Raw genomic sequence first — 13,909 nt, 5'->3', positions numbered from 1 at the left:
ATGGCATGCCGTATCCAGCGCAGAAACCAAAAAAGGCTTCCGTCAAACCCAAAAGAATCGACAATCAGACCTCCAAATCAACGTCTTCTCCGCTGCCATCCATTGTTCCCCTTTGTTGTCCGCGCCTCATAACTCCCACTACCATTCATCCGCTGCACATCCACCTGCACCCCCTGATCCTCATCGTCGTCCTCACTACTCGTCTCCTCACTCTCCTCCCCCATCTCCCTTCCCAACTCGCTCCTCCTCTCCCTCCACCCCGCCCGACTCCCTCCCGCCGAATCCGACGCGCTCACCGGCCCCCTCGCCGCGGCCGCAGTCGCGTTCGGGACCGGGACGCGGCGCATCACATTCGAGTACGCGACGTCGGGCGGCCCGGACGCGATGCGCCGGCCGGGAGGGTAGCCAGGGGGCGGACCGCCCGGTGGCGCTGCAGGCGACGAGGCGATCTGGTAGGCGAAGGGGTCAAGAGGGACGCCGTGCGGGTAGCCAGGCATGACGGCGGAGGAGGCGCGGGAACGACCGTAGTGGTCGTCAGGGTGGTCGGGGATCGGGGAGTGGGAGGAGGAGGGGCGGAGGTAGTCCGAGGGGGGAGGGTAGCGGGTGTTGGAAGGTGGAGTGTCGCGTGAGCGGGAGGGGGTGGAGGAGATGGACCGGGAGTCGGAGCGGGAGCGAGGTCGGGTGGGAGACGATGCGGAGCGGCGGTTGGAGGAGCTAGGGTTGTAGTAACTTATGGGTGGTTGGACGCCAGCGACGGGGATGTGGTAAGAGGGTGGCCGGGCGGAGGAGGGGTACGGAGGGTCGATGAGATTGTCGTCTTCGTGGCGGCTAGATTTGGATCGTTTGGACTTGGAGCTCTGTTGCGAGGAAGTGGATTTTTGAGATTTCTTCCGTGAACGAACGCTATTGCCGGGGCTTCCATTGAGGCTCCGCTTGCTGTTGGATGGTAGCTCAGGAGACGAGGATTTTCTTCGTCGTGGCCGATTCCAGCGCTCGAGAGCATCGATTTCCTCGGTCGACAGACTGATATTGGCCCTCCCTTTTGCTTTGGCCCTCGAACTCTTTTCCATGATGCGATGAACCATCACCTCATCGTCCGCTCTAATTCCGCCCACCAAATCATCGTACTCCTCCGGCTCCAACGAATAACCATGATAATCACCGTACGCCAGATCCTCATCCTGACTTCTAATATCCACCGGGAACCGCGACCCAAAATCATTGAAAAATAACTCATCCGAAACAAACTTGCTCTTGCGTTTGGGGTTCAACACCACACCCTGTTCGTCGTCACTGCCCAGCTCCTGGAACCGGGAGAAGGCAGCAGGCGGCCAGGCATTGGTCGGGTACATATCGAGCTCTGGCCGCCGTCGCCCCGGTGGTCTTCCCCAAGGGGGCATCGAATGTGGAGTTCGCGGCCGACCACCTAGACCGCCTCCTCGGAAAAAGCTTGCTCGATCGGCTTGTCCATAAATGCGGCGTGCCCCAGGATGGTAGCGCCGCTTGCCCCGATCAACCAGAGGATGGTGAGGTGAGGGGATGCGTAGATGGTCAGCGGGATGCCGATGACTAGGAGCGTGGTGTATAGTTGTGAAGTCGTCGCTCGCACGAATCCCAAATCCAAATCGGCACCACCCAACTTGCCAATCCCCCACATGCCTCCGACCACTAGGAAGATGACAAACAACAGGGCCGGGTTGCTGAGGAGGGCGTAGATGGCCAGCATGACGAAGATGAGGGCATAGTTGCTGGAGAAGTATCCCAGGTTGTAGTTGACGCGGCTCTGGGCCTCCCCGAAGTTCTCAGGCTTCGACAGGCGCTTGAAATCGAAGAATTCGGAGATCGGCTTCAGGTTGGCGAATCGTGAGGCTATCGACTGGGAGCGGACGCCTTCGAAGCGTTGAGAGAGGTTGAAGCGGGACGTCAGGGCGTCGAGGGGGATGGAGATGCGAGCCATGGCTGGGGGGATGGATTCCGAGTCACGAGGGGAAGCGTTTTAAGAAGTTTATGGGCGTGTTGAGGATTCGTGTCGAGAAATGTATTTCAGACAAAGCTTGGTCTGAAAACGTGACGGGCGCGAAGTCGAGGCACGGGCGAGAGATAAACGAGAGTCGAATGAGCGACTGACCCAAAAGTGAGCCTTGATGGAGTGAAAGGAAGTGAAGGAGCAGAAGCTCAGAAAGTGAAGCGAGGCGTTGAACGTGGAAGATGGGAATACTGTAATATCGGTGAGCGAGAGGAAGAAGCAGAGTATTACTACACACGAATCGCATCAGCCGTGTTGGACACTTGGACAGACATGCATATGGAGAATTTCTGGACCTCCTAGTAAATTCCCCCTGGCATTCTTTCGGGCTCTAGATTTCAGGCTGCACGGCAATAAGGCACCTATATCTCCTTCTGGACCAAACCTCGCGCCTATCAATTGACATTGGACAAGTCTTAGTGGCATTGGCTTCCCTGGAGCTTCCCTGTCCTCTCCAACCCCATTTGTTCCTGGCTGAAATCACCTTAATTGTTGCAGATTATTACTGCACTGGAAATTCTTCGGATTGGGCCACGTACTGCGTAGTGTGCGGCATCCACTAGACACGACCTCGAAAATTCCCGAGTCCCAATTCCATTCCTGGTGTGTGGGAGTGTGATATTCCAAGCTGACACCTCACCATCGTCCGTTTATGTTAAAGTGAGCCTGACGAAGTTGACGAGTTTCGTGTCGCCATCATGAGGGCGGTATTGACGCTGTTGCTGATCGCCGTTCTCGCCACGGTGACCTTGGCCTGGACGAAAGAAGGTTCGTGAATCTCAATTGCAGCGCATCATTCTTCCTTGCAGTCATATTCCTCTATATCCCACCGCTAACGCACCACCCCCAGACCACGAAATCTTCCGTCTCCACGACGAAGTCGCCGCCGCCGAGCACGGCCAAAACTGGTACGAATGGCTGGGCGTCCCGCCCAGCGCGTCGCGGGAAGCCCTCGACCGCGGATACAAGAAGAAATCCCGGCAGCTGCACCCGGACAAGGCGAAGCAGGCGTTCATCGCATCGTACGCGAAGCCCAAGAAAGACAAAGACCCGAAGGCGAAGCCGACGGTGCACGTGCGCAAGCAGCCGACGGCGCGGGAGATCGCGACGTTCGAGAAGGAGGCGTCGGCGCGGTTCGCGCGGCTAAGCGTGGTGATGACGGTGCTTCGCGGGCCGGACCGGGCGCGGTACGATTATTTTCTGAAGAACGGGTTCCCAGCGTGGCGGGGGACGGGGTACTATTACGAGCGGGTGCGGCCGGGGACGGGGACGGTGTTGCTGGGGTTGTTCCTGTTTGGGGGGGGGGCGATCCATTACGGAGCGATGTATTTGAGCTATAAACGGCAGAGGGACTTCGTGGAGAGGTATACGAGGCATGCGCGGCAGATGGCGTGGGGAGATCCGTTGGGGGTCCCGGGGATTCCGACGGGTTTGGGGACCGGAGCGGGCGGCGAGTCGAGCGCGGCGCAGGCGAGTGGCGGTGGGGATAGCGAAGGCAGCGGCAGTGCATTAAACCGGAGGCAGAAGAGAATGCAGGACAAGGAAGCGAAGCGGTCGGGGAAGAATGGGAAGGGTGGGAAGAGTATCAAGGAGGATATCAGCGCGCCCGTCGAGGCGGAGAAGATCATCTCGGGGCCTGTCGGGAATAAAAAGCGGGTGACGGCGCCGAATGGGAAGAGTTTGCTGGTGGATTCGGTGGGAAATGTATTCATCGAGGAGGAGACGGAGGAGGGAGAGGTGATGGAATTCTTGATTGATGTAGGTGTCCTGGACTGAAAGTTGGAGTGACGGAAGCTGACTGCTCGCAGGTCGACGAGATCGAGAAACCCACGATATTCAAGACCATTGTGTTCCGATTACCCATCTGGGCGTACAATGCCTCGATCGGACGCCTCATCAACCCAGCCGGATACCAAGACCAGGACGAGCCGCTAATAAAGAGCGATGAGGCAGATGAGAACGAGTTGCTGAGCAAGGCGACTGCACCGAATCAGAATGCCGAAGCCACAAAACGGAAGTCAAAGGTTCGGCATAGGTGATCGCATCATGCTTGCTCTCACTTGGTGGGTTGAGTCGGGTATTATTACCTTGGTGTACAAAAGGATAGGCCGCAGACTTGGGTAGAAGGTAATTGTATTATATCAGGTAGAATTCTTCAGCGTCATGCTAGCTGTCCAACAACCCGAGTCTTTCGAAAGTCATAGCATGACGTCCCAATTGTTAAGCCCTCATTGCCTATTATCTGCACCACAGAAGATTAAGTCGCACCCTTTGATACAGATCTTGTCATAGCATATTGTCATTGTTGAATCTAGCAAAGCAAGTCGTGTACAAGTCGTGTACGTCCTTTTAAGTCGTCAATAAGCCACCCTCGACTGTCCAGCCGTCTGGATGGTATCGTGTCATGAGAATCGAAATCCGCCCTATCTAAAACTCTCCTCCTTTTCCATTGCTCGCCACGCCTTTCTTCTCTAATCTCTGCCTCTTCTTCCTCCCATCTCCCTCTCACATAAACGCCTTCGCCAATTTCAGCAAGCCCCCAACCCCACCACCCCCCAAACTACCACCCAACCCACCCCCCAAGCTACTCGCCAACCCCGACCCATATCCCGCACTCCCATAATACCCCCCACCCGCCGCCTTCGCCGCTCCGGCCCCCGACAACAACGCCGGCAACCTCACCCCGAACTGCTTCGCAATCCCGGCGAGCGCACCCCCAGAAATCAACGGCTACCCACCTCCATTAGCACCCCCTCATCATCTTCCAAAAGTCTCGACGAAACTTACCATGATCACCAAGAAAAACACCTTCATCGGGTGCTTCCGCGCGTAGTACCACAGCTCGCGGAACAGGCGCTTCAGCTTGTGCAGCAGGCGTGCGATATAGCCGTCGCGCGGGCGGCGCTTGTAGTGGGAGGTAGAGGACCGGGAGTAGGAGGAGCCGGCGCTGGAGCGGACGTAGGCGGGGCGGGACGAGGAGTGGGAGTGGGAGGGGTAGTGCGAGGAGGAGTGGGAGGAGCGAGAAGAGGAGAACCAAGGCATGATATAGGTGTATCGAATTGCTGGTCGCTAGATAATGTATTGGCAACCGTTACCAGTACGGTTCACTAAAGCTGTCTGGCCCGACGAGGGTTCGAGGGTTCGAGGGTCCAATGGTCCAAAATCTCCGAGTCGTGGTGTGGAAATATCGAGTCCCGGTCCTCCTTTTGCGTACAAAATAAGCAATTGATGCGAGAGAAGTGATATCAATGTAATGTCTGGACTTCCGGAAGGTTTGCAGAAAGTTGAAGCCGTCCGGAGCTGAGAGGTGCAGTAGTTCTCTCTCCACTGCGAATGGGAGGTTAGTGGAGAGGTTGGGGATTGGCGTTCGCGGACAAGGGGCGCGTTAGTGGCGTGTGCCAGGCCCAGGGTCCATTGCTGCTTGGGGCTAGCTATTTACGGAATCTTGATATCCAACCTTTTAGATTTTAAGCATGGTAATTGTGAGGCATTGGTAATTAGAGGAGGTTCGAAAATACTAGATGATTGGATAAGTGTGGTCGTCGGAATGATACCTGCTAAAACAGAAAGAGTCACATACCAGTAGATACACGCTAACCATGAACGAGAATGAATAGCTTCTATTTGTACAAGTGGTTACTACATCCATCAATTGCATATGCACACCTGCCCAAATTCCCGAATCTATGCAGCCCGCTTACCGAACTCACTATCAAATACCCGATCCATTCCCGCCTGCGTTTCCCCCACCCGGCTCGGCTCCGGCAACGACATCCTCTGCGACACCTTCTCCCAATCAATCCGATCCCACCACGCCTCCAAGAACTTTCCCTTATTCCTCACCCCCCAATCCCACATCCACACATGCTCCCATGTGTTCACGCACAACAACGGCGTCGAGTCGATCCCTCCCAACGCCACCTTCCTTCCCCGCGCCTCGCTCTGGCTCCACCACCCAGCATTCGCGCTCGACCCCGCAATCCCCGGGGCCCCGGTCGACCCCATCTGCTGTCTTGCCGCCATCGCTGCCGCGCTGAACTCACCCAGCCCCTGCGCGCGCGCACTCCCGACGTTCTGCGTGTTCATGTCCTCGCTCTGCACGCGCCAATGCGCGCCGCTGTGCGGGCTGCCGGCAAGGTAGGTGGTCAGGATGGAGAACTGGGTGTTCTGCTTGCGGGTGATGGGGTGGTAAACAAGCCAGACGAAGGCTGGGCCGAAGGTGGCGCGGGCGGTGGAGAGGAACTCGGCGCGCAGGGTGTCGAGGCTGGAGAAGCGGCGGGTGAGGAGTGCGTGGAGGGTGCTGTTGGGAAGGGGGCGATTGGCGTCCGGGTTCGGGTCAGTGAACTGGACGGGTAAGTTAGATGCGATTGGGTTGGGGGGGAGGACATACCATGCCGTTGAAGAAAAAGTGGTTGTTCCAGGCCATGGAGGCGTAGTTGAAGGTGTTGGCCATCAGAGGGTCACGGGCGGTTTCGAGGGTGATATCGTGCACCGACATATGCTCTCGAGTTGTACCTATTGATGATCATCAGCAAATGCCGTGGTGGTGTATATCTGGGTTGAAGGAAACGTACCAGCCGTGATTGCAGACAGCTTCTCAATCATTGACCCTTGATATTCTGTCCACGCCATATCAAACGCTCCTGGTGATAGAAGTCCCGGTATTCCATTTTCGCGAAGGGCTGCTTCATGGTCTAGAACCGGGACATGGTGAAGTTGTCGAGCTTGGGTTGGACTTGTCCAGGTGATTTTCTTAATGCTGTCTTAGTATCTGCGTGGTGGAGTTCGCGTAAGCAGTCGGCACGTACTTTAAACTGGGCGGCAGCTTGCCGTAGGCATTTCTGCCGTGATATTCTTTGTATTAACATCGTGGTGTGGGATTATCTGGTCATCTTGTCTAATTCAGTCCTTTTGGATACACAGTTACAGATGAGGTGGAAATTTTGGACAGGGGTGCTCTTGTCACGTGATATATAATCACGTGACTAGACCTTTGATAGCCCATCCAGTAGTTATCCCTAAATCCTAATCGACTCTTTGATATCGCTCATTCAAAGTTTCCGACTGATCGGAATGTTGCATTTGTCCCAGTAATAACGACATTATCTGATGTATGTCAGTTAATGCACTGCTGGGCCTTGTCATGATGACTTTGACAGCCATGGGCCCTTTTTATTTTTGAAACAGGAAAATAGCTGAATCGCTCAAAATAACATCTTTGCAACCAGTGCACACTTCCTAATCTGTAAATCAAATGATCCCCTTTTCTCATCTGATCATCTGATCGTACAGTGATGTTTTGATCCTAATCTCGCGCCACATAACTACCTTGCTTACAGCACTCATTCTCCGCCTTCCGGAATCATCCGCATCCACGCCACCCAGCTATGAACTCCCGCTCCAAAATGTCCAACACAGCCTGTGCTAGAGTCATTCCCTGCGACTTATGCGTTGATGGCATAGACAATGGTTAACGGGAACTGTGACCGTGAGCAGGAAGTGTTCCCGATATAGAACTCGCGGCATGATGGGAGGATTGGGACCAAAGCCAAGCCGCCTACGTCCAACGTCGGTCCATCAGACCGATAGAATTGAACGAGGAATACAGGAGGATCCCTCGGGGTATCAGCACCCGCCTGCCAGCTAATATCACGCACTATTCCCATCGCACCGTTCACCAGGCCTCGTTCGGTCTAAAGATTCTGTCAACATAATACGGGTTCCCAACACCATCGGGATCTTAGGATGGAGGTTTCCTGCCTCATTAGTCAGAACTTTTTCTGTCTTCGCCCCTCCTTCGTGAATTGCTCGACACATCATGACAGGAGAACGGAGATCGCGTAAACGACGGCTGTTAAACACGGCGATAGGCGCTTTCTTACTGGAGATACGGAGAGCGTCCCGGAACGATTCTACCTCCTCAGACGGAAGCATGGCCCGTACTCGTGTACTAAGCAGTGTCCAGTCGTCACAAGTTGCGGAGTCTATCCGCAGGTAATCGAGAGCCTGGCGGAAATGAATCGACTTAACGTCATTGCCCTGCTGCCGAACACCTTCATCAAGCTTGATCGTTTGCTCGAATTGGTGGTAGATATTACCCCCATACCGTTCATCCAGCTTTAGATGCCTCTTCTAGTTATAAAGAGCAGTTGCCAAGACCGGAGGACGCTGGAAGAAGTCGCCACAGAGGAGAATACAGAGACCACCGAAATACTTGTCTACGCTAGGAAAGATCTCACAGCAACGACGGTCAATATATAAGAGCCGGCGAAGGCCGATCATAGACTTTTGGTCGATGATCCGATATCGTATACCCCAGAAAGTGGCCTGAGGGGCTTGAAGAGCAGCCGGCCGGAGGGGGTCGAGGGACTTGACATCCTGAATAGGAAGACGAAAAGAGTATGTAGTGTCGACGCGGAGAGGCAATAAGCTGCGACGCCCGTAGATGTGGCACGAAGAACGGGGTTCTATAATCCATGCCGTGATGCCGCCTCCTGGAGATGCGAGATCAGCTGAATAACAAAAAACTTCCCTGTACCCGCCTTGCCATCAACGTTAATTAGGAGCTGAGACCTAGGAGTATCTGTCGCGACGATACGTGCGAAGTAGGTAGTCAGGATATCGTATGCTATACGTAGTTTAGCACTCAGCTTTTCAACGGTACCAGGTGCGAAGGGAGCAGCTTCATCAGTATGGGGAGACTGGGCATTCGCAGTGGCCCACTACTCCTTCGTAATCTCGTGCTTCCCGACGTAAAACGCCCAATCGTATTCACGGTCAAGAGATCGTTGACCGAGGGCATCTGGGTCCTCTAGAATGGTTCTATCGCGACTAGGTAGCTGACCGGCGAGCTCATCCCAGCTCCCCTACTGATCCTCATCCGCAAGAACAATAGGGTCGTAATGATCGACCGGATGGTCATGCTGACCAATCGCGCAAGACGAGGAATACGCCTCAGAATACGACGCAAAAAAGGGACCATCAAGCTCGGGTCGGAGGAGGTCACCTATACGGCGGAAGGGGAGGTGTAGCATCAGTTTAACGCGGCACCAGTCTTCGCGGGCATCGCCGAGCGATGAATATCGGGGGAAGTAATTCAACACCGGCTCGTTCCCTTCTCCCCACCTCCGGGCCACAATCGACGGAAATCACCACGCGTGAAGAGACTTGGGAGGGAGAAATCAAGAAGAATGTGGGAAACCTCCTGGGCTGACCATACGCTACCACCGGGGTCTCCCGAAGATGAAATGCCGGGGGTGTAATAATAGAGTGAGAGAGAGAGATTCATACGCCCCTTGGGCCTCTCTGCGAGGCCCATGTGGGGAGTAATAATAAAGTGATCAGTAGTTAATAACGTAGGAAATCTACCACCGAGCTAGCCAAACCACCGAGTTAGCCACTTCACCACCGAAATAACGATTATCACCGTTTTTTTCGCGATGCCTCGACAACAACAAGTTCAATTGCCTTCAAATGAAAGTAATATCAATTTAGCTAAAATAGTTATCGAACAAGACCAAGGAGGGTTGTAGATCAGGAAGAGTAGTAGAGAGGAAGTCACGTAGTTTAAGTTCACAAACCCCTGACTAGCCAATCAGAGGGCAAAGGAGGATATGTATTGACTCGACCACTGAAGCAACCCGCTACGCTCGTGATGACTGGTGGCCGGTGGGGTCTTTGGCTGACTCCATTAATATGCTCCTTAGTCCTCGGCTCTCTCTCGGTTTTGCACATCTCCACACTCCGGCTCCAAGCCGACGGGAACGTGTATTGGCCCCGAATCTGGCTGTAGCTTACGCGGGGTTTCCATTCCCATTTCTCAATCTTCAAGCTTTGGATAACTCAAATATCTTTAACTATTTGCTGGCGCATTCAATATTGGGACCAATTCTACTGACTATCTTACATCTTTGGCTATCCTTCTGCAACCATTTGAGAGTGCTGTGTCTTGTGAACCTTCCTGTTGTGAGAAACGCTTGTACTATACAGTCCTAGTTCTTTATATTTTGATTCAAGATGACTTTCAAGAACAAGTACACCGATATTATTGTGGAAATCAAGGGCCAGATTGGTATCATCAAGGTCCGCGAATGCCTCTCGTTTACTACTGCTAGAATGGACATGTAACCGATCTGACATATGGCAGTTCAATCGCCCTAAAGCCCTTAACTCGTTTGGTGGAAACCTGATCCAAGACACTGTTGGTGCCATCCGGGAGCTCAATGAGCATCCGGACACTGTCTTTACAGTACTCACTGGCGAGGGACGTTTCTTCTCCTCCGGCGCAGATGTGAAGGGTAACCAAGTTATTCATATACGGGAAGAGCATATTAACTTACCTCTTTTAGCCCATGGCACCGGCACGCCCCAGCAATTCAACAGCCTTCACGAGAAGAAGCTCTCTTTTCTTCAGGGCTTCCTCCCCAGTAAACGACCATTGTGGCTCCAGTACGACTAAGTGGACGCTAACAGAATCAAGCTTATGAACTCCTCCGATCCATCATCGACCATAAGAAGGTTTTCGTCCTCGCTATGAACGGCCCCGGCGTCGGCGGAGGTGCCGCTTGGGTCCAAGGTTTCGCCGACATCGTCCTCGCCGCCGAGGGTGCATATATGCAGGTCCCTTTCTCCGCACTCGGCCTTGTTCCCGAGAACGGAAGCGCGATCGGGTTTTCACAGCACATCGGTGTGCACCGGGCGAACGATTTCCTCATGTTCGGACGGCAAGTGACCGTGCAGGAGATGGAGCAGTGGGGAATGGTAAACCGCATCTTCCCGAAGGAGGGCTTCCATGCCCACGTGGTGAAGTTCTTGGAGGATCAGCTGGATGTCAATGATGGGAAGAGCATGATAGAGATGAAGAGGTTGCAAAATGCGCCGCTGAGGGATGGGAGGATTGTGGCCGTCACCAACGCGATGGATGCGTTGTCCGAGAGGTTCGTCGAGGATGCGCCGGCCGCGAGATTTGCGGCCAAGAAGAAGCTTTTGGAATGTAAGTGGCCATATCCCTCCTTTCCAAGATACTCGGTGTCATGTGTTCGCAAACTGACTGGGTGAATAGCCAAACGCGGATCTAAAATCTAAAGGAATCAACTAATCCAAAGTTTCACCACTTACGAGAGCGGGTCTTCTATAATTAAAATACTTGTTGAATAGCAGCTTACGGCAATTACGGAACATCTGCCGAATTATTTGCCTACTGGTGGATCGCATACATCTATTTCAGACGCGAACGAATCCGAGTTAGGATCCTTGCAAATCCAGCCCTAATTAACTACCCCAGGTTAATCTTCAAGCCTCTTGGACGCGTATATTTCCCAGTCGATTGTTCATTAGCCTCGATCTATCTTTCTCAAATTCATTTGTTTCCATCTACCTACCTGGACATTCATTTAGGGCTCCGACAGCCGCCTATATCTAACCCTCGGAAGTCTACCGAGTAACCAATCCTGCCGTTTCATTGTTGATCGAATCAGAATTGATAACATGCCGGTTTTCTTTGCCGTAGAATGCTCGGTTTGACATCATTAATTTTGACCTCAAACATCGGTGTTGTAAGTTGAGCTGCAAAGACGTCTATAAGTGCTGTTTCTGTTTCTATTTTGCGTCTATTTGAGCGAAACTCCCTTCTTCCCTTCCAGTCACTCGTTTTATTCTTCTTCAAGGGCACCGTTCTTCTGTCCATAACCTCCAAACATCTATCATGCGGTCGATCCTAGCATTGGCCGTCTTAGGCACTGCCATTCCTTCCCTCGCGGCACCCCAATTCGATCTCGGCGCGCTCCTCGGCCTCCCATCCTCCTCTCTGGAACCGGGCGCCAGCAACTCCGGCCCCACGACGGCTGATCGCGCTGAATGCTTTGCCCTCGAATGGATCCACGGCCGCGGCACCACCGAACCGGCCTCCCTCGGCTCCCGTCTCGGGCCCAACTTGAAGAATCAACTCGTCCAGCGACTCGGCAACCGTGTCAACGTCATCGGTCTTGTCTTTCCAGCGAGCTTCCAACTGCCGCAGAGCCCGCAAACCGGCGTGAACAACCTGGTTGCGAGGATCCGTCAGCGGTCACAGCAGTGCCCCGACATGCTATTCGGTATATCGGGGTATAGCCAGGGCGCAGACATCGCTCACGGCGCAATCCAGCTCCTGCCCGACTACGCGGATCGGATCCTCGCCCTCGCCATGTTCGGTGACCCACTCACCGCCATCGGCTGGCCCGCCGCGTACGCCGACCGCGTCATCAACACCTGCGATCCCGCCGACCAAGCATGCGGCGGGCGAGGTACGTCGGGGCACATGCTCTACGGCGCGGAGGACAACGTGCTGCACGTGGTGGCGGCGCAGTATATCACCGCAAAGTTCCTCGCTGGGAAACCCGCACCCGCCGCGGGGGCGAAGACCTTGAAGGCTCTCCCTCAGCTCGGAGATTCGGCGAAGTTTTTGACGGATCGAAGCTGGCCGCCGGCGAACTGGAAGTCGAAGTACCCGGACGGAACGGTGGTGAAGCCGATTGGATTGACAGGGACGGATAGGCAGAGCGTTACGGCAGCGTTGGCGAATTTCGATTTTAAGTTGGATACTTCGTTGGCTGGGAGCGTCATCCCACCTGGGGCAGCGCAGTGATAGGTTTCAATGCCTGTGGCGCCACAATGCAAAGTAATACTTTGCGTATATTGCAAGGGAGTTATAAATACATCCATCAGCTTTGCAAGTCAGAGTATGTGTGAAGACACGAGATACATATCCGCAATATAGGGACACCTGCAGTAGACGACGGTGGTGGTACTGTAGCGTTAACAAATAAATCCAGCCCAGGCAGTTATATGGTTCAAAATGTACGAACCTATCTAACCAAACTGGATGTAATCTATAGCAGTTCATCCCCCGTAAGTCAATTTAAATTTAATAAAGCAACAATTAGTCTTCGAAGCAATTTCCGCCATACAGTGTGTCGTCTGAGGGAAGTGAGTACACGCTCAGGACACTTGCACATCCCAGAACTCCAAAAACACATCCTCCCATTTTTGAGAGATTGTTAAGACGCAATCCCCAATGATCCATAATTTCCTCGCAACTCCGTTATGTATCCCGAGTTGCTCAAACCCTTGCTCTTTCCGTGTCGCCTTGCAGCAGTCGGGAAACATCCTAGATCACCGACTTCCCAGAGTCCTCGATGCTATTCTTGCCGGACCAACAAGCACATCACGATGGAAACCAATAGTGGTTAAGAGTATATTTCTTCTCCCCACGAGAAGTGAAAATGTGTATGCCGGCTTCGTTCGACAATACGATGCAGGAAGGAGTAATAATACTCCCAGAATCGCACTTCCCACCAACGGGAACCTGCCGTGGCGTTTGAAGACGAAGCATGGTATTGGAAACCCAGTACGAGTGAGCCACGACAGCCGCTGTGAAATGTTCGACCTTACTAGCCTGTAATTTGTTTGGATTCTTGTACATCGGCCGAGTGCCGACCAGCATTATCTCTTCTTAACTGAACGTAATGAGTGTAACAACACGGGAATTTCGGGAATAAACTGAAGTAAATCAATAACATTGTTGACAGACTTTGAACTGGAAAGCTTCCGAAAATAAAAGAAAAACTATAAAAAGGAAAACTAAGGAAACGAGGGCTTGACACGGGGAACGAGAACAACTCCAGGAACCCGTTTATATCCAAATCTGCAGGTTCGCAAAATCATGCGAGTCGGAGATGGTGATCCTTGACCGTGGCATCGGTTTTTCAATCATTCAAGGTCAATCCCCGAACTTCCGCATTGTTTGCATCTGAGAGCAGATTCGGGTCTCATTAATGGTCCATCCAGGGACGAGATCGACGGCACTGCGCCCTTGGTGTGCTTCTCCAGTGTAGTCAATCGGGACCT

The 13,909-nt window shown here is 53.4% G+C and overlaps 7 protein-coding genes across 7 annotated transcripts; 3 read left to right on the top strand and 4 right to left on the bottom strand.

Annotated features, from left to right (window-relative positions):
- Positions 1-77: 77 nt before the first annotated feature.
- On the bottom strand, positions 78-1,400 carry P152DRAFT_471203 (uncharacterized protein; the record flags this gene model as incomplete). The annotated part of the gene is made up of 1 exon (XM_033681037.1): positions 78-1,400. The coding sequence occupies one exon, from the start codon at positions 1,398-1,400 to the stop codon at positions 78-80; it is 1,323 nt and encodes a 440-aa protein (XP_033537446.1).
- A 26-nt stretch (positions 1,401-1,426) lies between these two features.
- On the bottom strand, positions 1,427-1,957 carry P152DRAFT_391091 (prenylated rab acceptor 1; the record flags this gene model as incomplete). The annotated part of the gene is made up of 1 exon (XM_033676079.1): positions 1,427-1,957. The coding sequence occupies one exon, from the start codon at positions 1,955-1,957 to the stop codon at positions 1,427-1,429; it is 531 nt and encodes a 176-aa protein (XP_033537445.1).
- Positions 1,958-2,453: 496 nt separating this feature from the next.
- Positions 2,454-4,319, top strand: P152DRAFT_505592 (uncharacterized protein). Its single transcript, XM_033682444.1, has 3 exons — positions 2,454-2,794; positions 2,877-3,784; positions 3,835-4,319. Exons 1-3 carry the CDS (start codon positions 2,725-2,727, stop codon positions 4,063-4,065), a joined length of 1,209 nt encoding a protein of 402 aa, XP_033537444.1. The 5' UTR covers positions 2,454-2,724; the 3' UTR covers positions 4,066-4,319.
- A 384-nt stretch (positions 4,320-4,703) lies between these two features.
- Positions 4,704-5,352, bottom strand: P152DRAFT_455533 (uncharacterized protein). Its single transcript, XM_033678810.1, has one exon. The coding sequence runs from the start codon at positions 5,066-5,068 to the stop codon at positions 4,784-4,786; it is 285 nt and encodes a 94-aa protein (XP_033537443.1). The 5' UTR covers positions 5,069-5,352; the 3' UTR covers positions 4,704-4,783.
- Positions 5,353-5,685: 333 nt separating this feature from the next.
- P152DRAFT_455532 (Fe superoxide dismutase) lies at positions 5,686-7,236 on the bottom strand. The gene is made up of 4 exons (XM_033678809.1): positions 6,835-7,236; positions 6,601-6,778; positions 6,417-6,541; positions 5,686-6,370 (listed from the first exon to the last, which is right to left on the bottom strand). The coding sequence occupies exons 1-4, from the start codon at positions 6,892-6,894 to the stop codon at positions 5,711-5,713; spliced, it is 1,023 nt and encodes a 340-aa protein (XP_033537442.1). The 5' UTR covers positions 6,895-7,236; the 3' UTR covers positions 5,686-5,710.
- Positions 7,237-9,762: 2,526 nt separating this feature from the next.
- On the top strand, positions 9,763-11,436 carry P152DRAFT_455530 (peroxisomal d3,d2-enoyl-CoA isomerase). The gene is made up of 5 exons (XM_033678808.1): positions 9,763-10,108; positions 10,173-10,323; positions 10,375-10,452; positions 10,506-11,018; positions 11,088-11,436. The coding sequence occupies exons 1-5, from the start codon at positions 10,043-10,045 to the stop codon at positions 11,108-11,110; spliced, it is 831 nt and encodes a 276-aa protein (XP_033537441.1). The 5' UTR covers positions 9,763-10,042; the 3' UTR covers positions 11,111-11,436.
- A 77-nt stretch (positions 11,437-11,513) lies between these two features.
- Positions 11,514-12,799, top strand: P152DRAFT_455529 (alpha/beta-hydrolase). Its single transcript, XM_033678807.1, has one exon. It carries the CDS (start codon positions 11,730-11,732, stop codon positions 12,645-12,647), a length of 918 nt encoding a protein of 305 aa, XP_033537440.1. The 5' UTR covers positions 11,514-11,729; the 3' UTR covers positions 12,648-12,799.
- Positions 12,800-13,909: the final 1,110 nt, after the last annotated feature.

The sequence above is a fragment of the Eremomyces bilateralis genome (genome assembly GCF_010015585.1).
Source record: "Eremomyces bilateralis CBS 781.70 unplaced genomic scaffold P152scaffold_3, whole genome shotgun sequence".
Taxonomy (NCBI): domain Eukaryota; kingdom Fungi; phylum Ascomycota; class Dothideomycetes; order Eremomycetales; family Eremomycetaceae; genus Eremomyces; species Eremomyces bilateralis.
Note: the sequence above shows the minus strand (reverse complement) of the source record. Positions and strands in the feature narration are given on the sequence as shown.